A 20,483-nucleotide genomic window follows, 5' to 3' on the forward strand; every position below is an offset into this window, starting at 1 on the left:
AATGTGCATATGAAAACCATAATTGGCATGCAGATCGGGAGAAATGGTAAGATAAATTGGCATTCCACATGACAAAACGTTGCTGACAGCTCGTGTAGCCTATTACCGGCAACTTCAGGAGAGTAATGGCAGAATCTGCGAAAGCCAGCATGAGCCGGAGGAGAATAGTTGGGCCAGGTTAAGTTGGGACCGGAGAATAGCTGGCACCCTCTTGAGGCATTTGTCTTATTTCCTCAAACCGTAAGCTTAAAGCATCCGACAACCTCAATGCATACAGTGATGGAAAAAAGTATTTGATCCCCTGCTGATTTTGTACGTTTTCCCACTGACAAAGAAATGATCAGTCTATAATTTTAATGGTATGTTTATTTGAACAGTGAGAGACAGAATAACAACCAAAAAATCCAGAAAAACACATGTCAAAAATGTTATAAATTGATTTGCATTTTTAATGAGGGAAATAAGTATTTGACCCCCTCTCAATCAGAAAGATTTCTGGCTTCCAGGTGTCTTTTATACAGGTAACGAGCTGAGATTAGGAGCACACTCTTAAAGGGAGTGCTCCTAATCTCAGTTTGTTACCTGTATAAAAGACACCTGTCCACAGAAGCAATCAATCAATCAGATTCTAAACTCTCCACCATGGCCAAGACCAAAGAGCTCTCCAAGGATGTCAGGGACAAGATTGTAGACCTATACAAGGCTGGAATGGGCTACAAGACCATCGCCAAGCAGCTTGGTGAGAAGGTGACAACAGTTGGTGCGATTATTCGCAAATGGAAGAAACACAAAAGAACTGTCAGTCTCCCTCGGCCTGGGGCTCCATGCAAGATCTCACCTCATGGAGTTGCAATGATCATGAGAACGGTGAGGAATCAGCCCAGAACTACACGGGAGGATCTTGTCAATGATCTCAAGGCAGCTGGGACCATAGTCACCAAGAAAACAATTGGTAACACACTACGCCGTGAAGGACTGAAATCCTGCAGTGCCCGCAAGGTCTCCCTGCTCAAGAAAGCACATATACAGGCCCGTCTGAAGTTTGCCAATGAACATCTGAATGATTCAGAGGAGAACTGGGTGAAAGTGTTGTGGTCAGATTAGACCAAAATCGAGCTCTTTGGCATCAACTCAACTCGCCATGTTTGGAGGAGGAATGCTGCCTATGACCCCAAGAACACCATCCCCACCGTCAAACATGGAGGTGGAAACGTTATGCTTTGGGGGTGTTTTTCTGCTAAGGGGACAGGACAACTTCACCGCATCAAAGGGACGATGGACGGGGCCATGTACCGTCAAATCTTGGGTGAGAACCTCCTTCCCTCAGCCAGGGCATTGAAAATGGGTCGTGGATGGGTATTCCAGCATGACAATGACCCAAAACACATGGCCAAGGCAACAAAGGAGTGTCTCAAGAAGAAGCACATTAAGGTCCTGGAGTGGCCTAGCCAGTCTCCAGACCTTAATCCCATAGAAAATCTGTGGAGGGAGCTGAAGGTTCGAGTTGCCAAACGTCAGCCTCGAAACCTTAATGACTTGGAGAAGATCTGCAAAGTGGAGTGGAACAAAATCCCTCCTGAGATGTGTGTAAACCTGGTGGCCAACTACAAGAAACGTCTGACCTCTGTGATTGCCAACAAGGGTTTTGCCACCAAGTACTAAGTCATGTTTTGCAGAGGGGTCAAATACTTATTTCCCTCATTAAAATGCAAATCAATTTATAACATTTTTGACATGCGTTTTTTGGATTTTTTTGTTGTTATTCTGTCTCTCACTGTTCAAATAAACCTACCATTTAAAATTATAGACTGATCATGTCTTTGTCAGTGGGCAAACGTACAAATCAGCAGGGGATCAAATACTTTTTTCCCTCACTGTATTGTTTATTTTATTAAAACATATAGTGTGTCTATTTATGGAAAAATACACGTTTAAAAAATGTTGACCAATCGCAGACAACTTTCGGTCGACCAAGAATTTTTGGGATCGGTGACAACCCTAGTTAGGTCACTCTTTCATCAGTTAGCGCTACGACGTTGCAAGGACCACTGTAGAATGATCACACCCGTGTGTTCGTATGTGTCAAAGGGTTAAAAACCAGGCTACAATCAGAAAGTGTCTTCACTTTCTCCAAATCAAACCCAAATGGTTGTGGCCACGAGTGAGCAATATCTCTGTTAGAAGCCTTGCCACCCACGGTTTGAACCATGTCAGGAATGCTCCCTCCCTGGGATGTGCCTTGTGCAGCCTTGAAGGTAGAGTCTTAATGGCTCCCAGACTGGCCCTGTGTTAGAGCCCAAGGCTCTGTGGAGCATGGGCCTGTTTACCCAGCAGTAAACTGCTGTGTCTGGCCTATCTGATGTGGTAAAGTAGAGGCAGACCCCTGGGTACTACCAATTAGGCCTGAGCAGTCTGCCTCGGGGTTCCAGGGTGGCGATCATGTCACTATGATCAGGGCCTGAGGTGGATGCCTCTCGGGTTTGTGAAGCTGACCGCAAACTTAGCCTAGACATTTCAGACACCCTCATATGATATGTAGTCTACAAAAAGCAGGCATTAGCCTATTCATTGCATAGACAAAGCTTTTTCAGAAAGCTTTGTAAAGATCAGGCATCACTGCTTGGTAAGCCTTCCATTGTTGTGCCAACATCTTATTGAGTTCATGAGCATGTAACCCAATTGGCCAAAATCCATGTCAGTTTAGCACTTTAGAACATTACAGGACTGACGATGGCAAGTCTGTTTACTTGGCTTGGCTAGCTATAGCTAGCTAGCTGGCTAAATCTAGTTTGAATGATGCATCAACACCTGATCAACACAGCACCAGCTTTTTATTCCACCTGATTCTGGAAGGATGTGGACTATGGTGTGAGGGGATGACAGAGGCTCGCCTCGTAGGACACTGTTACTGATTACTGCAGAGGTGTGGTGGTTTCTCAGGCGCTTCTAGCTGCCGAAGCATCACCCAAGTGGGTGCTACACATTCGGTGGTGGATGTTCCAGCCTACCTAGAGTACAGAGGAGAAGTAGCTGTGAACTTCAGAAAGGTCCCTGATGAAAAGCTAGGGTCTGCCTGTCTGACTGATGTTTCTCCCTCCCTGGCTGCACCTCCACTCAAGCTACTCCTTTACTGAACTGCATCATCATCTAGCTGTGGAAGAGCATCTCCCATGAACTGCCAGCTCTCTGAATTAAGTTTGTAATAAAAAACAAACAATTAAAGCGACTTTAAGATTTTGTATGAAAAGCGCTATTCATAATAAATCTATTATGATTATAAGTCATTAAATAAGTCAATTGCTAGCCTAGTGTTCAATCAGAGGACAAATGAAGTGCCAAGGCAATTTTCATTGTGATTCCTAGAGCGTGAGTCTGTGTCAAGAGTTCAGAGAGCAGGAGGCTCTACTCTGCCCACATGACTCCTACCAGAGAGAGCAGGAGGCTTTGAAGGACCTGTAGAGTCAATGAGGTAGTGGGGCCATTAAAGTTCATTACCAGGCTTTGAAATGACTGCTTTGCAGAAGACCATTGCACAGAGGTCAATGAGCCAACAGGGGAAGGCTAATTGGAACACTTTTTATCTCCTGACATAAAAGTAACTTTGTAACCATGCTGCTTGCCTAGCCAGACTTTATGTCCGAGGTGGCTGATGTAATCGCTACACAGCAGAAGCACATGGAGGAGTAGCCATAAATTGTCAAACAGTCAGCCTAATGCTGGTGACGTGGGAGCAGAGTTTATGCTATGCTATGCAGTGTTATGCTGTCTGGTAATGCATCGTTGGGATGACGTAGAAAAATAACAAATCAAATTAGGGATGTCTAAAAGGATTATGGATTAGCATTACAAATCCTGAACTTCATCATGGTGCATTCCCCAATTTCAAGCAAAGACTAATCTATGTTGTAGAAGCGTATTTAGTTTTATTTTGACAACTTTAATCCATTAAACAATGTGTCTGGTAGGGGTGGGATTGTTTAAATGTTAAAACCTTTAAACGAAGTTGGGATCCTTAACGTTATGAAAAATCCCTAACCGAAAAACAATGCTTTTTTGTGTGTCCCCCCCCACCACACAAAATTAAAATCCCAGTGCAGTTATCACAAAACATATAATTTTCCTTGTTATAGCCTAACTAGTTGGAAAGCTATAAATGCCTGGGGAAAGTTGTGTAATTTGCGAGACATGCAAGACAAGACATTACGAGATACAGATTACCAAGACATTCTTTCTGCCTACCCCTCCTCTATCTCCCTCGCGCTGGCTCGCCTGCACTTGTGTGTTCAGTCTTCGGTCTGTTGCGTGTAGAATATCCTAGCCTATTCATTGATGATAGGCCCTGCTTTACTGAAGTTGCGAGACATCGCAAGCCAAGAAATTGCAAGATACAGCATTCCTTTGTGAGAAACAGGTTTTGATTGCCGATAGATAGGCCTAGTCCACGGTTCTTACTGTCTTCCATGGTGGCTGACCGTTTTAATGGAAAAACCCCAAAAAATTATGGAAGTGTAAACGTTAAGAAAATGTTTCCATTTGTCACATCCCTAGTGTCTGGTATTCCAATATGTTCAACATGTAATTCCTTTTTCAAGCAAGGACACTCAGTCACTCTATCCATGATTGAAGCAGTTTATGTAATGTATGAGGATAATGCAAGGCTCATTAGCAATGGTCTTTGAATAGCACCCTGGCAGACACCTATTCACCTGAGAGCATGGACTGGGCTTCCACATTGGGAAGTAGAAGGAGACATTTTACACTTTATGCTATACTAGAGGGGGATTCAATTACTAAAACAAAGGAGACGATAGGCCTAAAATGAGTTCAAATGTGGAAAAACATTAAGCAACCAGGTATCATATTAAACATTACGATGTTATGATAAAGTAGACTTGTAGCAAATGTCTGCACATTTGTTCGGCATAGGCTACATTCCTGTGAACAGCTCTCCAAATAAAAACAATAGCCTGTCATGGTGGTGGGCTGGCTATGGTGGGCCGGGCAGGGGCCGGGCAGGGGGTCCCCAGGATTACACGGCTAATCTGAGGACAGACGAGGGACACCTGTGCCCCCACATAATTCAGACTGGAGGATTATGGATCCACACTGTGCTAATGAGGGGAGGACGCTTGGCTGGGCTTGGCCAGGACACACACAGTCTGGGTTAGTGGCGGGAGGGCCACTGTGGAGGGACTCTTGATGGAGGGACAGCGAAGTGCTGATTGATGGCTGGCCCTGGCTGTCATGCACACTTATGACCCGGGTGCTGCAGCCAAGTGTGTCTGACTGTCTGAGAGAACACAGCACACACAGTAATTTCCTGAACATTGAGCAACTCTTAGATTAGTGTTATACAACGACTCGTCAATACCAGATATTGTTTTACAATGTCAAAGTGCATGTTGTGGCCTGCAGACTGCTTAGTCAAAAATACAACAAAGATGGGGCAGATGGAGGATGAGAGGAGCAAGTGGGGAATAAAAGTGAATAGTAATATTTATGCCACAGAAGGCAATTTGATTTGTAGTCCTTGTGTCATTATCATTCTCCTCTCTTGTGGTTTTATTCCCCCTCACTGTCTGGTCTGCCTTACACATAGCACAATGCTGATCCAACCCACTGCCTTAGCCTCTGCTGGGAAAGTCATCTAATGTTGGTCCTAGCTTGGAGAAAGCCAGACTGGATACGCAGCTCAGGAAACGCTGAGGAAATACAATAATGTGAGAAAGCCAAGCAGAAAGGCCTGGCTGGCTGGCTGGCTGAAGAGGAGCCCACTCATTCAGTCACAGATTCAGCCCTGTGTGTGTGTATGTGCAACAGCTGAGCAAAGAGCCCAGCCATCTCACCAGACCATGCAGATCAACAAAGCCTCCAGTACACTCTCCCAGTTGTTCTATACTACAGCTATACTACAGCCTCCCTGGATCCTCCTCACACTGTTGCTGGCAGTGGATGGGAGCTGGATCTCATGGCTGGACTGTAGGGGGGCCAAACGGTCCGGGAGATCATCTGACAGGTCCTGGATCAGTGACAGGGTGCAGGGGCGGAAGAGAGAGGGGCATGCTCTACTCCCTCATTGTAGCTAGACAGTCCCCTGGGTCCTATCAATCAAGGCTCCTAAAAGATCTGAGGGGATGTGGGCGGGGGAGAGATGCTGCATTGTAGACACTTTTTGTATCTTCTGAATCCTTTATTGTGTATGTAAAAAGTACATCTACAAAAGTGAACTAGGCTAAATATGCTACTTAAGAACATCTGCTGGTTTGCAGATGGAGTTTCTGCAGATGGAACTGGTGGGCAGATGGTGATAGATCACCGGTCACTGTCCGCATGAAGGATGAATGCCATCAGAAATAAACAGACACTGACAAGACTATTATGGGCCTCAGCCATTTTCCTATGATTCACCAGTGTGCTCAGTAAGGTGGTGATCAGAGTTCCCAAGTTGGGTATTTTATAGCCTAATCACATGGCTATGTCAGAAGTTGGCAAACATGTGTTTGCGTTGGCATAGGCACCAACTGATATTAGGCCTAGGCTAACTGATGTATCCTATCTCAAGGTTAAAGGGTAGCCCATGTTTGGGGAAGGGTCTCTGCTGGTCTGTGACGACAGCAAATTAAGCAAAATATGTTTGTTTTTTATTAGCTATGTGAAGCCATTTGTCCTTGGACCTCCGGGAGATGGTGGGTAGAGGTGGAGGGGTGAGTCAAGCGCTGTCTGTCTGTCTGCCTGGCCTGTATGACTCATGTAATGGGAGGCTGGAGTTTATTTAAAGGTCATTTTGTTGTTAGTCAATGGAGGTCCTCATTCACGGCGGTCGGAGCGGACTGAATTCTCGTCTGCCGCAATACACGAGGATGAATATTTCACAAAGGTTGTCTGTGTAGTGTGTTTTATGTGCCACGTCGGACAGGGTTATTGTATATCCATCACATTTCTTGTTGTTTAGCCAAGAGTTCAAAATGAGAATGTCCTTCAACCATAGGCCCCTATTCTCAGTGGTGAATTTCCAATTCAGTAGAATGAATGTCTTCACAGACCCTCATGAAAAACCCAACGCTAAATGTGACGTTGGGTTGATATCTCTTCCTCAGAGAAGACACATTTACATCAAATGTGCTTGCTACTAGTGTGGACCATGTACAGTGCCTTCAGAAAGTATTCACACCCCTTTACTTTTTCCACATTTTGTTGTGGGATTAAAATTGATTTAATTGTCATTTTTTGTCAACTATCTACACAAAATACTGTAATGTCAGAGTGGAAGAAAAAGTCTAACGTGTAAGAAAAAATATATGAAAAATAAAACACTAATATACAGTATCTTGATTAGATAAGTATTCAACCCCCTGAGTCAATACACGTTAGAATCACCTTTGGCAGCGATTTACAGCGGTGAGTCTTTCTGGGTAAGTCTTTAAGAGCTTTGCATGCCTGGATTGTACAATATTTAATATTTAAAATTCTTGAAGCTCTGTCAAGTTGATTGATGATCATTGCTAGACAGCCATTTTCAAGTCTTGCCATAGATTTCCAAGCTGTTTTAAGTCAAAACTGTAACTAGGTCACTCAGGAACATTCAGTGTCGTCTTGGTAAGCAACTCCAGTGCATTCGGAAAGTATTCAGACCCCTTCACTTTTTCCACATTTTGTTACGTTACAGCCTTATTCTAAAATGTATTAAATTGTTTTTTTCCCTCATCGATCTACACACAATATCCCATAATGACAAAGCGAAAACAGGTTTTTAGAATTTTTTGCAAATGTATTAAAAATAAAAAAACAAAAAACCTTATTTACGTAAGTATTCAGACCCTTTGCTATGAGACCCATTGATCATCCTTGAGATGTTTCCACAACTTGATTGGAGTCCACCTGTTGTAAATTAAATTGATTGGACATGATTTGGAAAGGCATACACCAGTCTATATAAGGTCCCACAGTTGACAGTGCATGTAACGTAACAAAATGTGGAAAAGGTCAAGGGGTCTGAATACTTTCCGAATGCACTGTATTTGGCGTTCTGTTTTAGTTTATTGTCCTGCTGAAAGGTGAATTTGTCTCTCAGTGTCTGTTGGAAAGCAGACTGAACCAGGTTTTCCTCTAGGATTTTGCCTGTGCTTAGCTCTATCCAATTTTTTTCATCATAAAAAAAACTGCCTTGCCGATGACAAGCATACCCATAACATGATGCAGCCACCAACACATTTGAAAATATAAAGAGTGGTACTCAGTAATGTGTTGTATTGGATTTGCCCCAAACATAACGCTTTGTCTTCAGGACATTAAGTCAATTTCGTTGTCACATGTTTTGCAGTTTTACTTTAGTGCCTTATTGCAAACAGGATGCATGTTTTTCTTCTTTTCACTTGTTGTTGATCCATTCTCAGTTTTCTTATATCACTGCCATTAAACTCTTGTAATTTTTAAAGTCACCATTGGCCTCATGGTGAAATCCCTGAGTGGTTTCCTTCCTCTCCGGCAACTGAGTTTGGAAGGACACCTGTATCTTTGTAGTGACTGGGTGTATTGATACACCATCCAAAGTGTAATGAATAACTTCACCATGCTCAAAGGGATATTCAATGTCTGCTTTTTTTATAGGTGCCCTTCTTTGCGAGGTATTGGAAGACTTTGCTGGTCTTTGTGGTTGAATCTGTGTTTGAAATGCAATGCTCGACTGAGGGACCTTACAGATAATTGAATGTGTGGGGTACAGAGATGAGGTAGTCATTCAAAATGTTAAACACTATTATTGCACAAAGAGTGTTTTTTTTACTCCTGAACTTATTTAGTCTTGCCATATCAAAGGGGTTGAACACTTATTGACTCAAGACATTTCAGGTTTTTATTTTTAATTTGTAAACATTTTGAAAACATTATTCCACTTTGACATTATGGGGTATTGTGTGTAGGCCATTTTAAATTTAGGCTCTAACACAACAAAATGTTGAAAAAGTCAAGAGAGGTGAATACTTTCTGGATGCACTGTATGCCTAGATGTTATGTAAGGGTTAGTGAAAATGTTAGACCTCTCTAGAAGCTGAAGAGGAAGATCAGCATTGTTTACGGTGTACAGGCCAAGAGATGACACGCATGTTTCGTTCTGCCAAATGTATTGATTTAGCCATCTCTCTGTTGTTTTATTTAGAACAGTTGTGAACACAACGATAGGCTACTTCAAGACCACTGGGAGCCAATTAAAATAGTAATGCAATAACATCCCTGTTGGACATTCTTTATTTTGACTGTAAAGTTAATGTGAAAGTTTATTCTTTGCTTTATCAGTAGATGTCTAGGCCTACATTAAACTAGTAGCTAGGCGTAGCCCACAGCTCATAAAACAACCATTGGTGTTGTTGCTATCTCAATAGCTAGGTCTTAAACCTTGCATAACATACTGTAGCAGGGCTGTTACAGTCTGATCTCCACAAGTCAGCTCATGCATGATTTCTTGCATTCTAGATTTGGCTTGACCTCAAATGAGGCATGTTTCTGAACTCTGGAAGGTCATCCATTCCGAAGGTGGGATATGGTCAGGTGGAGGTTTAAGGCAACTCCTCTGCTCTCGTCAGTCAACGACACCACCCCATCCATACAAACACTTTCTCCCATAGCTTCCGGCGAGGGAAACCCGAACCGGGTGCTCTAAGAGCTCATTACGGAGGGGGGAACATTAAAGGTGCTAAAAGTGGCTGCTTGAGTTGTAGCATCACCAACAGAGGAAAGCTAGCCCACAGGGGCCGAGTGAGCAGCCAGCCAGCAGTCTGCACTCAGGACTGCTCATTTAACTGCACCTACGTCAGTGACACTGCCACAGACCCATCTGTCTCGGGGCGAAGGGCTACTGCCGGGGTCCAAATATAATAAGTAGGCAGGAGGAATTTACTTTCATTAATGGTTTCGCCTCCCTTATTCGAGCATGTCATCCAATTGATTAATAGTGGTTCCGTTTCAGTGGCTCGTTGATATAATACGCTGCCCACTGCTTGTGGTTTTATGTCACTTTATTGTGACTGGCTGCTCAGATGCAGTGTTCTCTTTTAATGTGCTTAGGGAAAGGAAGGGGGTAGCTACTAGCTAGCGATGTTAGGAGTCTGGTTCCTGGCCAGACAAGTCGATGGAACTCGGGAGACTCCAATTCCCTCCAGTCATCAGGCTGCTTGTTTCAGAGCCGTTCCTGAATACTAATGTAATTTTCTGTTTCCTACAGTGGTAGGAGAGATTGCATGGCAGGCCAGTGCTATTAAGAGCATAAGTGCTTCTTGTGTTGTGTAGGCTCTGTGTGCTGAATCAGACATGGATCCTCACATGGCCTTTTCCCCAACAGCATCCGTCACCATGAGACAATGTCGTAGAGTCCTATTCAATTACTAGAGGGGCTATGTCATAAACTATCAAAGTTGCAGAATGGGGTGAAAATGGCAGCCATATTGGTCAGGGAGAAATCCAAACCAGTCTAATTGGAATGAATTTGCCTGGCTAACCAATCTCCTTGCTTTGGCCAAACACTACGCCACACCCACGGACGTTAGTTTCTTCTCAGCTAGCTAACATTCAATGCAGATACATTCCTGAAATTCATTATTTTACACAATATCTTATCACAGCACTGGCAAACCATGGTTGACCAACTCCCTGACCAAAATGGCTGACCAATAGAATTAGCGATTAGAATACTAGAATGTACATGCACCTTCTTATGATGGGATAAAGGTCAGCCATTTTTGTCAGGGAGTTGGTCAACCAATCCCCGAAACTCGGAGAAGGAGATGATGGCGCTATAGAGGCCGGCGTGCGGAGGCCGGCGTGCGGTCACCCTGATGAGAGTACCGCGGCCAATGAATATATCGCTCATACCCTCTGTTCGATTGGCGAATGTGCAATCGCTGGAGAATAAACTGAACGAGCGCCGTTCGAGACTATCCTATCAACGGGACATTAAGAACTGTAATATGCTATGCTTCTCAGAGTCATGGCTGAACAAGGACATGGATAATATACATCTAGGTAGTTTTTCTATGCATCGGCATAGAAAAACCAACTTCATGTTGGAGCTCGGAGCCTAATATTTTCACTGTACCCTGCAATCACACCTGCAACCCTGTACATGTGACTATTAAACACTCTGAATCTGAATCAGGACAGAACGGAAGAGTCCGGTAAGATCAGAGGGGTGGTGTGTGTCTCTTTGTTAACAACAGCTGGTGTGCGATCTCTAATATTAAGGAAGTTTTGAGGGTCCGGCCTGAAGCTCCTTGCAATATTGTATGAAATATTCTGGGCCATCAGTTTCCTGTGCCAGTGAGCTCGGGACAGACACAGCTGTAGGCTATTTGCGCAAGTTGAGGAATTGAGGAATTATTGTCATTCTCAATGGATGTAAAAACAGACTTTGTTTGCTTGTATTTGTATTTGTATTCATTATGAATCCCCATTAGCTACTCTTCCTGGGGTCCTGCAAAATTAAGGCAGTTATACAATTTAAAAAACATTACTGTACATTCACAACAGATTTCACAAGACATTGTGTGCCCTCAGGCCCCTACTCTACTACCACATATCTACAACACAAAATCCATGTGTGTGTATAGTGTTTATGTTATTGTGTGTGTGTATGCATGTGTCTGTGCCTATGATTGTGTTGCTTCACAGTCCCCGCTGTTCCATAAGGTATATCTGTTTTTTAAATCTAATTTTACTGCTTGTATGAGTTAATTGATGTGGAATGTAGTCATGGCTCTATGTAGTACTGTGCGCCTCCGGTAGTCTGTTCTGGACTTGGGGACTGTGAAGAGACCTCTGGTGGCATGTCTTGTGGGGTATGCATGGGTGTATTCGTGGGTCAATGCAAATAGTCCTGGGGGCCATTTGATTAATTGTTCAGCAGTCTTATGGCTTGGGGGTAGAAGCTGTTAAGGAGCCTTTTGGACCTAGACTTAGCGCTCCGGTACCACTTGCCGTGCGGTAGCAGAGAGAACAGTCTATGACTTGGGGGACTGGAGTCTTTGACCATTTTTTGGGCCTTTCTCTGACACTGCCTAGTATAGAGGTCCTGGATGGCAGGAAGCTTGGCCCCAGTGATGTACTGGGCCGTACGCACTACCCTCTGTAGCACCTTACGGTCGGATGCCGAGCAGTTGCCATACCAGGCGGTGATGCAACCGGTCAGGATGCTCTCGATGGTGCAGCTGTAGAACTTTTTGAGGATCTGGTGACCCATGCCAAATCTTTTCAGTCTTCTGAGGGGGAATAGGTGTTGTCGTGCCCACTTCACGACTGTCTTGGTGTGTTTGGACCATGATAGTTTGTTGGTGATGTGGAAACCAAGGAACTTGAAGCTATCGACCCGCTCTACTACAGCCCGTCGATGTGAATGGGGGCGTGTTCGGCCCTCCTTTTCCTCTAGTCCACGATCAGCTCCTATGTCTTGCTCACGTTGAGGGAGAGGTTGTTGTCCTGGCACCACATTTCCAGTTCTCTGACCTCCTCCCTATAGGCTGTCTCATCGTTGTCGGTGATCAGGCCTACCACCGTTGTGTCGTCAGCAAACCCAATACAGTAATAATATGCCATTTAGCAGACGCTTTTATCCAAAGTGACTTACAGTCATGTGTGCATACATTTCTACGTATGGGTGGTCCCGGGGATCGAACCAACTACCCTGGCGTTACAAGCACCATGCTCTACCAATTGAGCTACAGAGGACCACATGATGGTGGAGTCGTGCTTGGCCAAGCAGTCGTGGGTGAACTGTGAGTACAGGAGGGGGCTAAGCACACACCCCTGAGGGGCCCCTGTGTTAAGGGTCAGCATGGCAGATAATGTTTTATTTTTATTTTAAATTCATTAAAATGCAAATAAATTTATAACATTTTTTACATGCATTTTTCTGGATTTTTCTGTTTGTTATTCTGTCTCTCACTGTTCAAATAAACCTACCATTAAAATTATAGACTGATCATTTCTTTGTCAGTGGGCAAACGTACAAAATCAGCAGGGGATCAAATACTTTTTTCCCTCACTGTATACACACACATATACACACACACACACAAAACATGGATATTGACGCCACAAACACACACACACACATAGACACACTTTTACACTCTTCACATACGCTGCTGCTACTCTGTTTATTATATATCCTGATTGCCTAGTCACTTTTACCCCTACCTACATGTATACTGTATTCCATCAATTACCTCAACTACCTCGTACCCCTGCACATTGACTCAGTACTGGTACTCCCTGTATATAGCCTCGTTATTGTTTTTATTGTGTTACTATTTCATTTTTTTTTAGCAAATATTTGTCTTATTTTTTAACTCTGCATTATTGAGAATGGGCTCGTAAGTAAGCATTTCACTGTAAAGTCTACACCTGTTGTATTCGGCGCATATGACCAATAAGATTTGATTTGAGTTCCAGGATATTCCCCATCTGTCTTCCATTAGCTCTCCTCACCGTGTGGCTCTGGAAAATTCAGTGGCGGAAAAACATAGACTAGCTGGTCCCAGTGCTGAACACACATTGATAGATGATCCTGACGATTTAATCAGAGTACAAAATAACCCAAAACTGCACTACACTGTAAAATGGCCAAATTTTTCCTTCCTTAAACAGTGGAAAACATTCTCCCTGCACCACTGGTAGTCTGTGTTTATAACGGAGACATGATGTTCAACAGTCATAGTAACATAATGGGCCACAGCCCTGGGTTGTATTTCACAACGTACTTTCGCACAATTGCAATCACTCAAATAAAATGCTGAATATCTAGGTTCTTGTTTAAAATCTGCGTTTCTTATTTGAACAATTGCCTCACGTTTTAGCCTAACACATTTTGTTGTTTCCGAGTAATAACAAAGGTTATGGTCATATGGTGTGTTTCTGTCAGTGAGTGTGTGCTAGGCTAGCCCATGAATTTGGGTGTGTGGTGCCGATTAAGTACCAGCTAATTGTTTCAATCTTTTCTAATGCACTTATGGGTGGGGTATAGTCGGGGTTGGGGCCAAAACGAGACAACCACAGTCTTCAGGGGGACATTACATAAAGCAGATGTTGTTTAAGGAGGGTAAGCGAACCGAAAAAGAAAGGGCTTCGTAAACAGCAAGTGTGGACTAACAGTCAAGTGCTTACTTACCAGCAATGCAGAGAGAAAATTCTAGAAAAGTGAAACACGTGATAATAGAAGTAATAATAGATACACAATGAGTACCGATAATTTGGCTATATACAAGGTATCAGTATCGAGTCGATGTGCAGGGGTTCGGTTTCGGAAAATGAAATGCCAACAGTTACTCTAGTTAATTTTTGTTTATTTGGCTAAGTACGCAAAACAAAAAGGCACCCTATTTGTGGCCCAAGTCCAGTTTCTGTGACATCATTCACAATGTTCCTGGCATTATCTGTTGTGACAGGGATTGTTATGTTGGGCCTCTCAAGTAGAAGTCGAAAAAGTTGGACCCGTTCCGAAATGGACCTGGAGCTTTCTCAGCCGGACAAATATGCATAAATACATTTTTCAATATAGAGACCCAATATAGAGACCCGAGGACGACCAGTTCCGTATAGACATGGTCAGATCCGAGTGAGGGAAGCAGTAGAAAAGTCCATTTGTAAGCTACTTTATTAACCAGAGCTGATACAGCGCGAGGGAGAGCAGACGGAGGAGGGGCCTTGCGGTGTGTTACTGTGAGCGAGTGAAACGGGAGCAAGGAGGAGGGAGGGAGAGACAGAGAGACAGCAACCAACCATAACAAGCCCACTCGCGCTAGAATACTAACTTCTAGCTTGTCATAGCTAGGTTATTTATCATCCAATAGGATTATTTAGTAGCTGTATTCACTGCTTCAAACTGAGAGAAGCTAATTGGCTAAGATAGCCAGCTAGCTATATTAGCTAACTAGCCAGGCTAATTGAGTCTGCATGTGCTTTCTTCCTGTTCTACAGTTACAAATAACAACACCTCCATTCAGATTATTAAATAGCAGCCTACCTGTTGGCTCTTGGTCGTTGTACCATATACTTGTCATTTAACTTTTAATTCCTTCATTTTAATTCCATTTTCCGTTGATTAGATCATCTCCTAACTTGCTTTGCCTCACACGGAGGCTCTATGACCGTAGTGGCGCTTTGATTACTTGTGACTGGCCGACAACTACAACAATCTACATGTACCACTCTGGGCTATTCTGGTTGAGTAGTGGAGAATAAACTATTAACGTTTTATCCACAACTCTCTGTCCATCGCCGTTGTAATCGACTGTGAAGCCAAAATGTACCCAAACTGGAGATTTAAACAATGATGGAGGATCCTCCAATTCTGGTTTATCGATCCCACCACTCGCCATCTACAGAGTTCCCGGCTGCGCCTCACAAAAGGATACTTTGAAATTCGCCAGTTAAGATTAGCCTACAATATATTTTCAGCTCTGATTTATTCATGAGGCAATAGCATACAACGCAGCGTAGGCATAGAATATAGGCCTAGTGTTTTTATTAATTTTTTATATTTTTTGTATTAATTCGGGTTCACAGTGCGAACTGAACCTAGGTCCCCGTTTCAGAGTCAACAGTCTATGACTTGGGTGGCTGGAGTCTTTGACAATTTTTAGGGCCTTCCTCTGATACCGCCTGGTATAGACGTCCTGGATGGCAGGGAGTTCGGACCGAGTGATGTACTGGGCAGTACGCACTACCCTCGGTAGCGCCTTGCAGTCAAATGCTGAGCAGTTGCCATACCAAGCGGTGATGCACCCAGTCAAGATGCTCTCAATGGTGCAGCTGTAGCACTTTTTGAGGATGTCAAATCTTTTCAGCCTCCTGAGGGGGAAGAGGCATTGTCGTGCCCTCTTCACGACTGTGTTTGTGTGTTTGGACCATGATAGATCCTTAGTGATGTGGACACCGAGGAACTTGAAGTTCTCGACTCTCTCCTCTACAGCCCTGGTGATGTGAATGGGGGCGTGCTCTGCCTTCCGTTTCCTGTAGTCCACGATCAGCTCCTTTCTCTTGCTGACGTTGAGGGAGAGGTTGTTGTCCTGGCACCACACTGCCTCCTCCCTATAGGCCGGCTCATCGTCGTCGGTGATCAGGCCTACCACAGTCGTGTCATCGGCAAAGTTATTGATGGTGTTGAAATCGTGCGCGGCCACACAGACGTGGGTGAACAGGGCGTACAGGAGGGGACTAAGCACGCACCCCCGAGGGGCCCCCGTGTTGAGGGTCAGCGTGGCGGATGTGTTGTTGCCTGTCCTCATCCCCTTGGGGGCGTCCCGTCAGGAAGTCCAGGATCCAGTTGCAGAGGGAAGTGTTCAGTCCCAGGGTCCTTAGGTGTTGAACGCTCAGCTGTAGTCAATGAACAGCATTTTCACGTAGGTGCTCCTTTTGTCCAAGTGGGAAAGGGCAGTGTGGAGTGCAAAAGAGATGGCATCATCTGTGGATCTGTTGAGGCGGTATGCGAATTGGAGTGTGTGCAGGGTGATCCATGACCAGCCTTTCAAAGCATTTCATGGCTACAGATGTGAGTGCTACTGGGCGATAGTCATTTAGACAGGTTACCTTGGCGTTCTTGGGAAGAGGGACTACGGACTACATGTAGCAGGGACAATCTGCAATTCAAACAATAACAAAGCAAAGGGTATAATGAATTGAAAAGGCTTTTTTTATAGCAATCACAGATTCTCCCTTTAACCAACACATGGGCGTTGAATAGCAGGCCGCTAATACAACACATCACTGCCTTCTGCATGTCACTTTCAAATCCTCTTAAAAAAGCAGCTTTTTGTTTCCAGTTCCCAATTACCAAACAAAATGGAATAGAAAGTTGTATTTGTGGCTAAACCGTTTGGTTGGATGTTTACAGTTTGTTTTATTGTGTGGTTTCGCTACAATAAATCTAAGATTACATACTGTATATGTGAGACAAACCTATCTCATTGCAGAGGACCTATTTCAAGGCAGAAAGGAGTTTGGATTTCCTTAATGAGGATGCGTAGTAGCACTGGGGAGACTAGGCCTTATAATCAATACTCTCCCTGACAGACCCTCCCCTATCTTACTCTGTCAGTATGCCGCCGGTTGCATGCTTGTGTGGATCCAGAAGTGCAATCCCATAGAATGATGACACGCTTGCACACACACACAAAACACACAGACACACACACACACTACACAGGCATGGTGCTGTGCCTGGGGATCCCTGAGGGATTAAATGGTGCTGAGTGATTGTACTTGATGTTGCTTATTATGATGAAGGGAGGCTCGTCTCAGAGAGAGAGAGATATGGCTCCTAGCTCTACAGACGACAGACAGGGGTTATATTATACAGTAGTGCAATCCCATTAATGATGACACACTGACACACACACACACCCTGTATACAGACTACAGAAAGGGGTTAGATCATCATCCCCTAGCCACAGCCCCCAGAGTCAGACTCATTAGTTGACACTTCTCTCCTCGCCCTGCTACTCCTTAACCTCTATATGTCACAAGCCATCACAGCCTCTCTCACGAGGACAGAACAGTTATTAAGGCTGCAGCGCAAATGGCAACCTATTCCCCAAATAGTGGCCTACTTTTAACCACAGGGCTCTGATCAAAAGTAATGCACTATACCCGCTTTGTCTGTGTTGTCTTCTGACATTTTGGGTCGACGTTTCGTCATTGTGTACATGTTATTATTGGCATCTGTGTTAAAATGTCTTATTGTGACATTTTCTCTGATTCTCTTTCAGAATTCTATGAACCTTCCTCCAGACAAAGCGCGACTACTGCGGCAGTACGACAATGAGAAAAAGTGGGAGCTCATCTGTGATCAGGTGGGATGTTGCTTATTCACTGTCAATAACCTGTTCACAAACTCCGAGTTTGGGATCTAATATCCGGTGTGTCCGGTGACTCACAAGTCTAACCAATGAAGAGGGCACTCTGTGGCTGCATCCCATATTTACATTTAACATTTAAGTCATTTAGTAGACGCTCTTATCCAGAGCGACTTACAAATTGGTGCATTCAACTTAGGATATTTCCTATATAGTGCACTACTTTAGACCAGAGCCCAATGGAACCTGGTCAAAAGTAGTGCACTATAAACGGTATAGGGTGCCATTTGCGACGCAAGTGTTGTGTTCAGCAGACTGAGTGCTCGGCCCTTCTGCCAGTGTGTTTTCTGCTTAACTGAGCAGAGGGAAAAGAGGAGAGTGAGAGAGGGACCACCAAGCACCCGCTCAGGCTAAGGATACAATTGATACGAAGCCACCCTGAACACAATGAAGCTGGAGTGTGGCAGTGGGAAGAATTAGCAATTTGCTGCCTGGTCAAAAAAAAAAATTTCTTCACGTTTTTGTATCTGACTGGAGTTAATGTTTCTGTCACTGTCGTACATCAAGTGATGTGTGAGGTGGTCTGGCATTTTGCAATGCCACCCTATTCCCAATTTAGTGCACTACTTTTGACCACGGCCCATAGGGTTCAATTAGTGGTGTAAAGATGACCTGATGGAATTCTGTCCTCGGAAAGTTTCAGTGTGAGATGTGAGACGCCGGGATCCAATATTTTCTTCACTGTTTGTGCAAACAAAGTTGGATCATATTTTCTAAAAATAGACTTCTAGGTTTTCATGTTTGCCATCAAAATAACTAACCCATGTTAAAGCCTTGAATAATATGTTTTCCATGTCACATTATAGCTACACCAAATTTCTTTATGTATAATCATGGCAACTGCGATGTTCGTAGGGGTAACCAGAGAAACAAGGCTGATAAGTACATTAGCTTTTAACAATATTTATCCTGAAAATACATTCAGGGGGGTTGAAATATTACATTTTGGGGCGGGAATTATGAAGTTAGATCAAATATTAAAGATGCTCTCACAACGAAAACAACCATCAGAGACTGTATCACGTAATGATGCCTAATGAGCCTTACTCTGACCCTCAGTAGACCTCTCTCATCTACATCATGGCTTTGTCCCAAATGGCACCCTAGTGGCACAAAATAAAGAATAGGGCCCCTCAGGGGTGCGTGCTCAGTCCCCTCCTGTACTCCCTGTTCACCCATGACTGCATGGCCAGGCACGACTCCAACACCATCATTAGGTTTGCCAACGACACAACAGTGGTAGGCCTGATCACCGACAAAGATGAGACAGCCTATAGGGAGGAGGTCAGAGACCTGGCCGTGTGGTGCCAGGATAACAACCTCTCCCTCAACGTGACCAAGACAAAGGAGATGATTGTGGACTACAGGAAAAAAAAGAGGACTGAGCACGCCCCCATTCTCATCGACGGGGCTGTAGTGGAACAGGTTGAGAGCTTCAAATTCCTTGGTGTCCACATCACCAACGAACTATCATGGTCCAAACACACCAAGACAGTCGTGTTCCCCCTCAGGACAAAGCCTATTCCCCCTCAGGAGACTGAAAATATTTGGCATGGGTCCTCAGATCCTCAAAAAATTCTACAGCTGCACCATCGAGAGCATCCTGACTGGTTGCATCACCGCCTGGTATGGCAACTGCTTGGCCTCTGACCGCAAGGCACTACAGAGGGTAGTGCGTACGGCCCAGTACATCACTGGGGCCAAGCTTCCTGCCATCCAGGACCTCTATACCAGGCAGTGTCAGAGGAAGGCCCTCAAAATTGTCAAAGACTCCAGCCACCCTAGTCATAGACTGTTCTCTCTGCTACCGCACGGCAAGCGGTACCGGAGTGCCAAGTCTAGGTCCAAAAGACTTCTCAACAGCTTCTACCCCCAAGCCATAAGACTCCTGAACAGCTAATCATGGCTATCCGGACTATTTGCACTGCCCTCCCACCCCATCTTTTTACGCTGCTGCTACTCTGTTAATTATTTATGCATAGTCACTTTAACTCTACCCACATGTACATATTACTTCAACTACCTCAACTAGCCGGTGCCCCCGCACATTGACTCTGCACCGGTACCCCCCTGTATATATAGCCTCCCTACTGTTATTTTATTTTACTTCTGCTCTTTTTTTCTCAACACTTTTTTGTTGTTTTATTCTACTTTTTTATTCAAAATAAATGCACTGTTGGTTAAGGGCTGTAAGTAAGCATTTCACTGTAATGTCTGCACCTGTTGTATTCGGCGCATGTGGCCAATAAAATTTGATTTGATTTTATTTGGGACGCAGCGCAAATCAAGAAAAGAGCAGAAGTAAAATAAAATATGGCTTCTCTGTTTGTGGATGGAATGTTGATACAGCAATGTTTTTGGAAGTTGGGTCGTTTCACGAAAAGAGTACCTTTTGATCATTTAAGTAGACATTTTGCACAATGATATATTTTTTAAATAATGTTACATTAAGTGGAGTGCCCTTTAATATAGCAGAACACGTCAACCCTGTTACTCATTGATAGACAGGCTAGAAATGTTGTAAAACATTTTTTTTGCATTCAATTGCCCCTCTCTGTTGCACACAACAAGCTTCCATTCCTCCTG

General features: G+C 44.0%; 1 protein-coding gene across 2 annotated transcripts in view; it reads left to right on the forward strand.

Moving 5' to 3' along the window:
• The window catches only part of LOC311129063 (formin-like protein 2), a 104,982-nt gene that overhangs the window by 30,301 nt on the left and 54,198 nt on the right, over positions 1 to 20,483 (forward strand). For both annotated transcript variants that reach the window (XM_084161331.1, XM_084161330.1), the window contains exon 2: positions 17,751 to 17,834. In XM_084161331.1, coding sequence (XP_084017457.1) covers positions 17,751 to 17,834 — 84 coding nt within the window. The remainder of the gene's footprint in view (positions 1 to 17,750; positions 17,835 to 20,483) is intronic.

This window comes from Coregonus lavaretus (assembly GCF_964263955.1).
Source record: "Coregonus lavaretus genome assembly, chromosome: 5".
NCBI classification, from domain to species: Eukaryota; Metazoa; Chordata; class Actinopteri; order Salmoniformes; family Salmonidae; genus Coregonus; species Coregonus lavaretus.